Source organism: Carassius gibelio, chromosome A19, assembly GCF_023724105.1.
Source record: "Carassius gibelio isolate Cgi1373 ecotype wild population from Czech Republic chromosome A19, carGib1.2-hapl.c, whole genome shotgun sequence".
In the NCBI taxonomy this organism is placed as follows: domain Eukaryota; kingdom Metazoa; phylum Chordata; class Actinopteri; order Cypriniformes; family Cyprinidae; genus Carassius; species Carassius gibelio.
In genome coordinates, this window is record NC_068389.1 from 8,368,592 (window position 1) to 8,380,792 (window position 12,201).

At 39.0% G+C, this 12,201-nt stretch overlaps 1 protein-coding gene across 3 annotated transcripts in view; it reads right to left on the bottom strand.

Annotated features, from left to right (window-relative positions):
* The window catches only part of LOC127935585 (protein S100-A14), a 102,655-nt gene extending 90,930 nt beyond the window's left edge, over positions 1-11,725 (bottom strand). Inside the window, exons 1-3 of one of the 3 annotated variants that reach the window (XM_052533589.1) lie at positions 11,513-11,721; positions 9,154-9,285; positions 7,813-7,955 (exon numbers count right to left, since the gene is read on the bottom strand). In XM_052533589.1, coding sequence (XP_052389549.1) covers positions 7,813-7,955; positions 9,154-9,285; positions 11,513-11,524 — 287 coding nt within the window. In that variant the 5' untranslated portion in view covers positions 11,525-11,721. Of the gene's footprint in view, positions 1-7,510; positions 7,956-9,153; positions 9,286-11,512 lie in introns of those variants that run through there. The other 2 variants (XM_052533588.1, XM_052533590.1) reach the window with 2 other exon arrangements.
* Positions 11,726-12,201: the final 476 nt, after the last annotated feature.

A 12,201-nucleotide genomic window follows, 5' to 3' on the forward strand; every position in this document is an offset into this window, starting at 1 on the left:
AACCATATTCTGCTACTGTGTGAATGTAGCTTACAGTATATGTCTTTTTGTTTTGATGACAGGAAATATCATTGCTGGTGATGTGAAGTGTTTCACGCCTCTGTTGTTACCCATGCTCATTAGAGAGAACAAGGTTCTTCACCTCTCTGACTTTTGTTAAAACCTTAAATGGGTTTAGTTGATGTCAGCCCAATAAAAAAGGAAGGCCTGCTATGGCTTTTATTACCATTTCTGCAGAGACCCAACATCAACATAATTAATTTCCTTACCTTTGTAAGGAAAATTGGCTATATGTCGAGTTTCATTTAATTTTTGTGGTGTGCTTCAGTTTTTTATTTATTTATTTATTTTTATTTATTGTAAAAAAAAACAAACAAAAAAAAAAAACAGTGTTTTGCTCATATTGTGAGTGTATAAAAATAAAAGTAGAACGTTTTGAATGATGTCATGGTTTCTGTTAGTTTGGACTCTTTCTTTTTCATCATCCTTTGCCTTTGTAAATTTGTTGTTATGGTTATTAATATGATATAGGCATTATATTCAGGTGTGTGTCTCATTATCCTAAGTATTTAAAGTTCTGTTCTGTGTCAGGTCAGTGTTTATGTAGTGTTGGATAGTTGGAATTTACCTTTAGCATCATTTGATCCCCAGCCTTTTTTGTAAGTTTGTCCACTTACAAAGATAAGATGGGTCTGTAATTTTACAGTAGGTTTATTTTAATGTATAGAGATAGAATACCAACCAGAAAAAAACACACATTATATAAAGATTAGAAACTTATTTCAGAATTTGTTCCCCAGAAAAACATGACTTAGTACTTAGTATAGAAACCCATTGAGGCAAGAAGATCCGGTTACATCGAATGATTCGTTCACAAACCGGATATCACAGACTGCTTTGTTTTGAACTCTCTCACAACCGACCCAGAAGAGAAGACAATGATGAATAAAGTCATAGTTTTTGCTATTTTTAGACCACAATAAATTTTCGATGCTTCAACATATTCTAACCGACCCTCTGATGTCACATGGACTACTTTGATGATGTTTTCCTTACCTTTCTGGACATGGACAGTATACCGTACACACAGCTTCAAAGGAGGGACTGAGAGTTCTCGGACTAAATCTAAAATATCTTAAGCTGTTTTCCGAAGATGAACGGAGGTCTCACGGGTTTGGAATCGATGAGGGTGAGTTATTAATGACATAATTTAGATTTTTGGGTGAACTAACCCTTTAAGGTTTCTTGGCTGTAATTTGGCAACTCAATGTTTCAGCTCCCTCCACAGATTTTCTTTAAGATTGAGGTTTGGAGACTTCCTTGGCCACTCCATGATCTTAATGTGCTTCTTCTTGAGCCACTCCTTTGTTGCCTTGGCAGTATGTTTCGGGTCATTGTCATGCTGGAAGAGCCATCCATGACCCATGTTCAGTGTTCATGGCTGAGGGAAGGAGGTCCTCATCAAAGATTTTACAGTACATGGACACCGTCCATTTGTCCCTCAATGTGGTGAAGTCATCCTGTACCCTTAGGAGAAATTTTTGAACGGACCTGTACCTGAGCCTTCTTGAGCAGGAAGACCTTGCAGGTGCTGCAAGATTTCAGTCCATTGCTGAGTAGTGTGTTACCAATGTTTTGCTTGGTGACTGTGGTCCCAACTGCCTTAAGATCATTAACAAGCTCCAGACCAAGGCTGATTTATAGAAGAATCAGAATCAGAATCAGAAAGAGCTTTATTGCCAAGTATGCTTACGCATACAAGGAATTTGTTTTAGTGACATAAGCTTCCAGTACACAGAGACAACAACACACAGAAAAAAAAAAGAAAAAAAAAGAGATTTAAAAATTGACAAATAAATAAGTGTATAAACAATTGTGCTATAAATGATAATGGAATAGGATTGAGTGAGATGCAGGAATGTTTTAGGATGGAGGGTTAACAAATAAATATAAGGATTAGAGATGTTCCGATACCCTTTTTCTCTTCCCGATACCGATTCCGATACCTGGGCTCAGGGTATCGGCCGATACCGAGTACTGATCCGATACCTGGGTGTATATCTGTATATACAGCTGTATATACTACTAGCCCTGTGTAAATTGCTAGAATTTTTTTATGGTGTGCTTCAGACAGATCCCTCAATAAAACATGAACAAATACATGGTGAACTACTGTATTTATTACAGTATTTTTATTATCTAACATGAATTTGACAGTATTATTTATTTTCTTATGCAAAAAAGAACTTCAAATGCAGCCAAAAATCTAACACCGCAAACTAAAAAAGGTATTTAAGTTTTACAATATAACTGTATAAAAAAACTGCAACAAATAAGTCTAGGAATATAAAAAAAGATCTATTAATCAGATAATCTCTAACAAGTAAAAAACAAGTAAAAAACAAGCAACCATCTAGGCATAATTATTATTATTATAGAGATGTATTATTATTACTGTAGGCTACAACAGTAGCTTTATATATTGTCAATTTACTCATGTAAACCAAACATTTATTTTAATGGGCTGCCATGAAGATCTTTGAGTGTCTGTGTTTATGATATGACAGTATTCTCAAATGAAACGGTAAATTCTCATGAAGTGACGGTTTATGCGTTCGTGTCCTCATGACACACAGCAGAGACTACAAAACAGCGAGCTCTCGCGCATCTGTGCCAGTCACCCACAGAGATGTAGATTTTGCGGGAGTAATATTTAAATAGTATTTTGCAGTTTAATATTCACAGACACTAGTATATATTCGGCTACTGTCTGGAGCCCTGCGTTTTGACTTACACGGAAGCGACTGAACGCAGTTGCCGGTACTGAATATACTCGAGAGTCTGTAACTACCGGTACTACAGAGACATACTGCTAACCACTGATCTATAATATAGTAGCGGCTTCACTGTCTTTTGGCAGTTTAGAATGTGATGAGTGATCCAGTCATATATAGATAAGGGCTGCTAACGCGTTTTCATTTCTTCTTCGCTGCTCTAAACAGGGGTTGCTTGTGGCAACACAGCACAACTTCCTGTGTTTTCAATGCATTTTGAGCAGCGAAGAAGAACCGTGCAGCGGTTAGGCAAAGCTTGCGGTCATAACTAGGTCTTTTTTAAGAAAATGGTATCGGATCGGTATATGGGTTCATGTACTCGCCGATGCCGATGCCAGAATTTGTTGTGGTATCGGAGATATTTCCGATACTAGTATCGGAATCGGAACAACTCTAATAAGGATATTGCAAGTTTTAAGCATAAGTAGGGAACATTTACTGTAGGGAACTGTTCTGGTGTTTGCGGCTCTGAGACGCCGGCCAGATGGCAAAAGTTCAAAGATGGGGTGACTTGGATATGTGGGATCCAGAGTGATTTTCTGAGCCCTTTTCCTCACTCTGGATGTATACAGTTCTTGAAGGGTGGGCAGGGGAGCACCAATAATCCTTTCAGCAGTCCGAACAGTTCTCTGTAGTCTTCTGATGTCTGATTTTGTTGCTGAACCAAACCAGACAGTTATTGAAGTACAGAGGACAGACTCAATGACGGCCGAGTAGAACTGTTTTAGCAGCTCCTGTGGCAGGTTAAACTTCCTCAGCTGGCGAAGGAAATACAACCTTTGCTGGGCCTTTTTAACAATGGAGTCAATGTGATTGTCCCACTTCAGGTCCTGAGAGATGATGGTTCCCAGGAATCTGAATGACTCCACTGCAGTCAGAGTGCTGTTCATGATGGTGAGTGGGGAAAGTGCAGCTGGGTTTCTCCTAAAGTCCACGATCATCTCCACTGTTTTGAGCGTGTTCAGCTCCAGGTTGTTAAGACTGCACCAGACAGCCAGCTGCTCAACCTCTTGTCTGTAAGCAGACTCATCACCGTCCTGGATGAGGCCGATGACTGTAGTGTCGTCTGCAAACTTCAGGAGCTTGACAGAGGGGTCTTTAGAGGTGCAGTCGTTGGTGTACAGGGAGAAGAGCAGAGGGGAGAGAACACATCCCTGAGGGGCACCAGTGTTGGTGGAGCAGCTGTTTGATGTGAATTTCCCCAGTCTCACTAACTGTTGCCTATCTGTCAGAAGGCTGGTGATCCACTGACAGATAGAGTTAGGAACAGAGAGCTTGGTCAGTTTGGTCTGAAGGGCTGTTGGGATGATGGTGTTGAATGCCGAACTAAAGTCCTCACATAAGTCCCTGTCCAGATGTTGCAGGATGAAGTGCAATCCCATGTTGATTGCATCATCCACGGACCTGTTTGCTCGGTAAGCAAACTGGAGGGGGTCCAGTAAGGGTCCAGTGATGTCCTTCAGATAAGCCAGAACCAGTTTTTCAAACGACTTCATGACGACAGACGTTAGAGCCACAGGTCTGTAGTCGTTAAGTTCTGCTATCTTGGGTTTCTTTGGGATGGGGATGATGGTGGAGCGTTTGAAGCAGGAAGGCACTTCACACAACTCCATGGATCTGTTGAAGATCTGTGAAAAGATGGGGGCCAGCTGGTCAGCACAGATTTTCAGACAGGCTGGTGTAACACCATCTGGGCCTGGTGCTTTTCTTCTTTTGTTCTTCTTGAAGACCTGGCGCACATCATCTTCACAGATTTGAAGAGCAGGAGGTGTGGAGGGTGGGATTGCAGGATGTGTTAATGGTTGTGTAGGGAGATGGTCAGAATGGGTGATGGGGGTTTCAAATCTGCAATAAAACTCATTCAGGTCGTTAGCAAGTCGTTGATTAGCCTCAGTGCAAGGGGATGGTGTCTTGTAGTTCGTGATGGCTCTTAGACCTCTCCAAACTGAAGTTGAGTCGTTGGAAGTAAACTGGTCTTCCAACTTTTTAGCGTAGGTCTTTTTAGCTGCTCTGATCTCTTTGTTCAGTGTGTTCCTGGCCTGATTGTACAAGACCCTGTCCCCATTTCTGTAGGCATCCTCTTTGGCCTGACGAAGATGTCTGAGTTTTACTGTAAACCATGGCTTATCATTGTTGAATGTTAAATAAGTCCTGGTAGGAATGCATATATCCTCACAGAAACTAATATAGGATGTTACGGTCTCTGTGAGTTCGTCCAGATCGGTGGTAGCAGCTTCAAAAACACTCCAATCAGTGAGGTCAAAACAAGATTGTAAATCCTGCTCTGTTTCACTGGTCCATCTCTTCACAGTCCTTACTACAGGTTTAGCAGATTTAAGTTTTAGCTTGTAGGACGGTATAAGATGAACCAGAAGGTGATCAGAACGTCCCAAAGCTGTTCGTGGAACAGAGTGATATGCGTCCTTTATTGTGGTGTAGTTGTTTTGTTTTACTTCCATTTTCATTTTCATAATTGCACCAACAGTTGTCTCATCTCATCTTGTAGCCCATTCAAGCCTTGTGCAGATCTACAATCTTGTCTCTGACTTCCTTTGGTCTTGCCCATGGTGGTGAGAGAGGTTGGAATAAGCACTGCAGCACTGCAGAATTTGGCAGTACATCCAACCAGCCTTACAACTGCTGACCACGTGTAACCACACTAGCCCAGGACTTCCACATTGAGCATCTTCACCTCCAAGATCGTCTGAGACCAGCCACATTGACAGCTGATGCAAGAGTTGGTTTGCATAACCAAATAATTTCTGGGAAATTCATCTGCATGCTCATCGTCCTCATCTGGGTCTCGACCTGACTGCAGTTGGTCATCCTAACCGACTTGAGTTGGCAAATGCTCACATTCGATGGTGTCTGGCACTTTGGAGAGGAGTTCTCTTCATGTATGAATCCCGGTATTCACTATACAGGGCAGATGGCAGACAGCGTGTATGGCATCATGTGGGTGAGTGGTTTGCTGATGTCAACGTTGTGGATCAAGTGGCCCATGGTGATGGTGGGGTTATGGTATGGGCAGGCACATGTTATGGACAATGAACACAGGAATGAATTGTATTGATGGCATTTTGAATGCACAGAGATACCGTGACGAGATCCCGAGGCCTATTCTTGTGCCATTCATCCATGACCATCACCTCATGTTGCAGCATGATAATGCACGGCCCCATGTTGCAAGGATACGTACACAATTCCTGGAAGCTGAAAACATCCCAGTTCTTGCATGGCCAGCATACTCACCAGACATGTCACCCACACCTGGGCAATAATCATGCGGTCTAATCAACATCTTGATATGCCACACTTGTGAGGTGAATGGATTAGGCAAAAGGAAAAGTGCTCATTAACACACATTTAGACAGATTTGTAAACAATATTTGAGAGAAATAGGCCTTTTGTGTATATAGAAAAAGAATTAGATTTTTGTTGTTGAAAAGTATGTTGTGTTTATAATTTTGTTCAGTGTATACATACATACATACATATACATACCTTATTCAACAGCAGATAATAGGATAAAGAGCTTCCCCCATTTTAAAGGTTAGAAATAAGTGCATGGATTGCACTTGAAACTGGCAATACTTACTCTTATATTTGACCAAAATCAATGATTATTGTTCAGTAAAAATAATAGTTGTTGGGCGATATATATATTGCAGGGTGTTTACTTTCAAAATACATTACTTAAAATTTAAGTGCATATTTAAGACCATATATGGGTAATTTTCATTGTATTGTGCAAAAAAAAAAAAAAAAAAAAAAGGCAAAAGTAAGGGTTAATTCAACAAGACAAACAGTCTATGAAGTGTTAATTCTGTGGGGTTATTTTGACAAGAACATTGTGGTGAGTGCCTACACCATCTGTGACAATTTGTTGCGGCAAACTTGTTTACCACAATGGAAGTATTGGTCTGTTCATCTGCAAACTTAGCTGGATGTCTACAGTAAATGCAAATTTAGCAACAGTTGCAAAAATGTATCTTCCAATTCCATAAATTTTCAGATCTATATGGACAAGTGTGGAACTGGCTTTACAGCAAAAAGGGACAATGCAAGAGGATAGGAATGCATTTAGACTTGGTGTATGTTGTCTGTGTGGTTACCAACACTTTGTGGTGAAGGCAATTCTCATGAAATCCTACACTGTAAAAATAATATTAATAATAAACAACAACAACAACCTGCAACTTTATTCAGCATCGTTCGTAAGAGTAAGAGCTAAGACTATTGCCATATAGATGTAATAATTAACATTTACGATATAATACTCTCTTGTAGCTGCCGAATTTAGATTTTTTTTTTGTTAGAAATGACCTTTACATCTTTACAGTAAGGCAGATTCTATAAGACAGCTGATTCTAAATGAAGACTGCAGTTGATTGTAATTCTGGTTCTTTTTTGAGAATTATACATTGTGAGAATTATACATTTTTATTAAAAAAAAAATCAACAAGGAATGTTTTTTATATGACTTTTATTAGACAATATTTCAGGGTGTTATTGATTTTAACAGTATTATAAAATATAAATACATTTTTTTTTTTTTTTTTTTTTGCATAAAACCACTCGGTACATATCTATGTCTTGAAATGTCACAAACCTTAGAGTATTATGGTAGTCAATTTAAATGTAGTGTTATAACAAAAAAAAAGAAAAAGAAAAGATTTAACTTATTTATTTAATTTATTTATTATTGACTAAGAAACACTTGTTAAATGCACTTGTGGGAAGCTTAAACTCCATTTGCAACTGAAAACAAATTGGACTCCAATTATGGAATATGAAGTTGTTAACTGGTTTGTACATTAAAAATTACATTTACATTTTGTTTTTAATGTAATTTTATTTATTGGAATGCTTAGAAAGAAAAGTTAGTGTTTTGTTTGGAGATGAGAGGTTCTGGATAAATGCAGAGACACAGAGAGACCAGATGCAGTTGAAGCCCACGGCTCATAGTAAAAGGCAGGTGCATTTAGACAGCTTCTCGTTGCTCAGCAGACCATGCTGGTTTGTGGCCAAATTCTGGATCAGGCTCCAGAAGTGTTTGAAGCTGATGCCTTCCCCATCTTTCACACCCATTTGCTTCATCACATCTCCAAAGTTATCCGACTAGAGAAAAAAAAATATATAGAGAGAGAGAGAGAGAGAGAGAGAGAAACTCATTGGTGTTCATGTATTCTGTCAACATTTAACCCATTTCACAATGGTTTTCAACTTTTGCATTTGAAAACGAGCACTTTGTCGCCCTCATGTGGATCGTCTCTATGGCTTCATAATAAATATACTTTTAGGAGTCTTTTAATTAATTAATTTTATTTTATTTATTTATTTATCTTGCTAAGATACGTTTTCTTTAAGTCTATACAGTCTGTACGGTTTTTAACTATTATGTTACAACATGAACTGTGAGCAGAATTACATCAGAACTGAAGTATGGATCACTGAAGTATTGTTCAAATGTCACAGTATCATATATCTCAAAGCACCAGACCTTCATTTAGCTAAAAGAAAAACAGGTTCTCCCTCAAGCTGTAGAAGGCCTTCCATAACAAGATATTATACCGACTTTAGCTGAAGAGCGAGTCGGCCTGACTGCAGGAGAGATGATGTATCCTTCAGATCAACAGTAGCCATCATTTCACTCCTTCATTGGAGCCACACCTCGTGTTGTTCTCTGGCTCAACCTGAGCTCAAACTGATCTGTGTAATCAGACCACACCTCTATCTAAGGCCAAAAACTCTGGGAAACATTCTCTGTGAAACCAACCAGTCCTTCAGACTGAAAGAAGTTCAATTATAGTAAAAAGAAATTACGGCAGTCGTGGTTGCCAAAACGTTTCCATAATAAATATACTGTAGCGACAAAATGACGGGCAATAAGAGGACGATATATATATATTTAACACCAAATCATATAAAGTTCCTGTTTGTATATGACATAAACCTGTTAATGCTACTGAAATTAGTTAAATAAACCGATGCTAACAATAAAAATTGCAATAGCGTGCTGGCTTTAAAGTTTAAAGTAGGCCAGTAATAACAAAGACACAGTGCCCTGTGCTTCCCAAACAAAGACAAAACACCACCAGAGTAACACACAGGCCTTAAAACAAAGCAAAAAAAATTACAACAATGTTTCTATAAGGTTATCACTTAACTGGTTTCGTTCTTCACATTATCTCCCACTGACATTATGAACAGTTGTTACGCTTTAACAATAATAAAGCTTAGAACAATCACAGGAAATGAGTAATAACTGTTTTGAGTCATTGGAATCTGTTGGAATGAATAGCAGCATGGGTTTTACCTTGATTAAAGTTGGCAGCTGGGAGGAGAGGAGGCTCTTGAACTCATCTGCCTTCAGTGTAGGCCGATTATCAGAAGAAGCAGCATGGAAGTTTGTGACCAAGGTGTTAATGGCCTTCTCAAGGTCAGAATACTGCAGAAGTAAGAGAGTATAGACGTTGTGTATAGATGAAGACAGATACTTATATAGAAGAATACTATAGGTGGGGGTTTTACTAGAAAAGTAAACAGGTTTAAGTTAAAAGCAAAAAGGGTTTCATAGATGAATGTCATAGGAGAACTTGTTTAAAGGGATATTCCACACCGAAATGAAAAATGTGTCATTAATTTCTTACCTCATGTCGTTCCAAACCAGTTAAAGCTTTGTTCGTCTTCGGAACACAATTTAAGGTATTTTGGATGAAAAATATCTCTCCAGATCAGAGTAGAGCCATTTTTGCAAATCTGAGCTGTATGCAGATGGCGTACACTCCACACTGCGCTGATGCGTTGTTTGCTTTCAAACCAAAGCGTAAATACATGCAAAAAACTAATTCTTGTGGCGCGGCTGATACAGAAGTGCATACGGCATCTGCGTACAGCTCAGATTTGCCAAAATGGTGCTACGCTGATTTGGAGAGGCACAGAGGAGAGGAATCGTTGAACAATGCCTTTCATATTTTCCTGGAGCTTAACATTTGTCAGTCTATGGGACAGTCACAAGCCTCCTGGTTTTCATCCAAAATATCTTTAATTGTGTTCCAAAGATGAACAAAGCGTTTACAGGTTAGTAACGACATGGGGGTAAGTTAATAATGACAAAATTTTCAATTTGGGATGGAGTATCCCTTTAAGCTTCACAAAGAACTTTTTCTTCTACTGTATAGTTCTTTAGAAAACCACTCATGTATTGAAACTTTAAAGAGCCTAGAAACAAATACTCAGATTTGGAGAGCTGTTTTGCTCAATGTCTATCATAATTAAACTGAAAAATTAAAACGTGAAAAATGCTATGACAATATGTACTTATTTCAGTTTTGGACTTTTGATATCTGTCCTTGACTTTTATAATCAAGCAATGAACATTAAGACTGAAGCAATCATGTGCATCTGTTTTCAGACTGATCAGTCACCACTAAAAGATCGAAAAGCTTGTGCTTTTACTTTTTCTCTCCAAGACTATCAATACACTACCAAAGCTAAAATGTGTCTATTCAAACCTTGTTGCTCTCAGACAATTATGCAGTACAGTACCCAAAATACCTGCATGCCAGGCCATGAAATGCATTATTTACTATAGCTGTGCATTAATGATGGAAACCATTTCCCTGTTTTCTGAAATACATTTACTGTATGGTGTTGAAATGCATAAAAACTGTGGTTACGATAGTAAACAGTGTTACTATGTAACCCCAATTGCAATTTTGACCATTCAAAAACTTTCTACACACTTTCCCCCTCTTTCTTTAAGTCCACAGTCAATCTTCGTCTTGAGACTTGTACCAGAGAGCAACAATGCCAAGACTCTGATTGATTCCCCGTGCTTTCCATTTCTACACAATGACTGTATGTCAAAACCTAGTGAGCTATCTGCTTAGACAGCTTTTCTGGGTCTCATAGGCGAGATCGGGGTGGTTAGGGCAGGGAGGCACCCTTCTCACTAAGTTTTGACACAGTCATTGTAGCCTATCCTTTGCACTGAGTAGAGAACGTTTCATTGCAGCGTAGCTCTCTCTCATATGGCTTGAATTATCCTGACACTGGCCATACTTCTAAGACTCTTTCTTTCTTTGCTAGGAAATATTAACAAGAGGACGCGTTCCTGCGTTCAAAAGCAAGGTGAATCAGCGCAGCGGAATGTGAAAGAACGCAAATTCATTTCTGAGAGTTGAATTTCAATGTACATGTCCTATTAAACCCGGAGATAATGTGCAAGACATGGCAATTAGCGAGACACGTCACATCGAACTAAGACATCCGTCAAACACGCGGATGCTATTCATAAAAAACTAACAGAACACTGCCGAGACGCGTCAGTGGCATTTGGAGTTTTTATATTGCTCGTAAAGAGAGAGAGAGAGAAAGAGAGAGAGAGAGAGAGAGAGAGAGAGAGAGAGAGAGAGAGAGAGAGAGAGAGAGAGAAAGGAAAACAGATTTTATTTATTATTATTATTATTATTTTTATTATTATTATTATCATTATTATTATTTTTGTTGTTGTTGTTATTTTGCGTTAGATTACCGAGACTGACAAGAGAACAAACCAACGAAGCGCAGTTTATGTAAAACACTCACTCATAAACCCAATAACCGCGTAAAGCACAATTTAAATGTAAGCGAGCAATCATATAGCTATATATAAAACAGTGTAAACCACATACCTGTGTCGCCATTTTACGTGATTTTTATTTTCTTGGTTGTATATAAACTTTGCTGTTCCCGTCGTGCAGTGCTCGTTACTTCACGCTCTCAGCGTCCCATCGCTTCTGTCACATCTTGGCTGACATCCTGAATCCTCCCACTTGGGGTTGGGGGGGAGTTTGGTCTAATCTAAACCCACCTTCCGTGTCAGTGTTATGGAAAAAATGCCTCCTGTAACTTGATGCTTTAGGACAGTGAGTCTAACCGGGCGGAGACGGTCGGGTTTCATAAGAAAAAAAACCTGGAAAGCCAGGTTTCCATACGACACATTTTTGTTGATGTTGAAAACGATTGGAAAACAGACTTACTGCTCCTTTGGGAACACATCTGGAAGCGCTCAGCAGCTATTTTGCAGCAACAGGCCCCTAGTTCAGAATGTGTGATTTGGGTTTGGCCTCGTTTTTATGTAGGAATCTTTTTGTTTTAAAGAATAGAGAATTTCTGCCAGATATTCAATGCACAGTATATTGTTTTGGTTAAAAGGACTGTACATCTTTTTCATGATTTTCTTTCCAAGAATCCTTCAGAAATACTGTATAGAGAGATTTCCATTGAGCAAGGCATGTCCCTGGTCAGATCAAAATTCACTGAGATTGGCTGTCTTCCTCTACTTGTTTTCTGAACAGTTCTGGTAATGCACAGGCAAGGG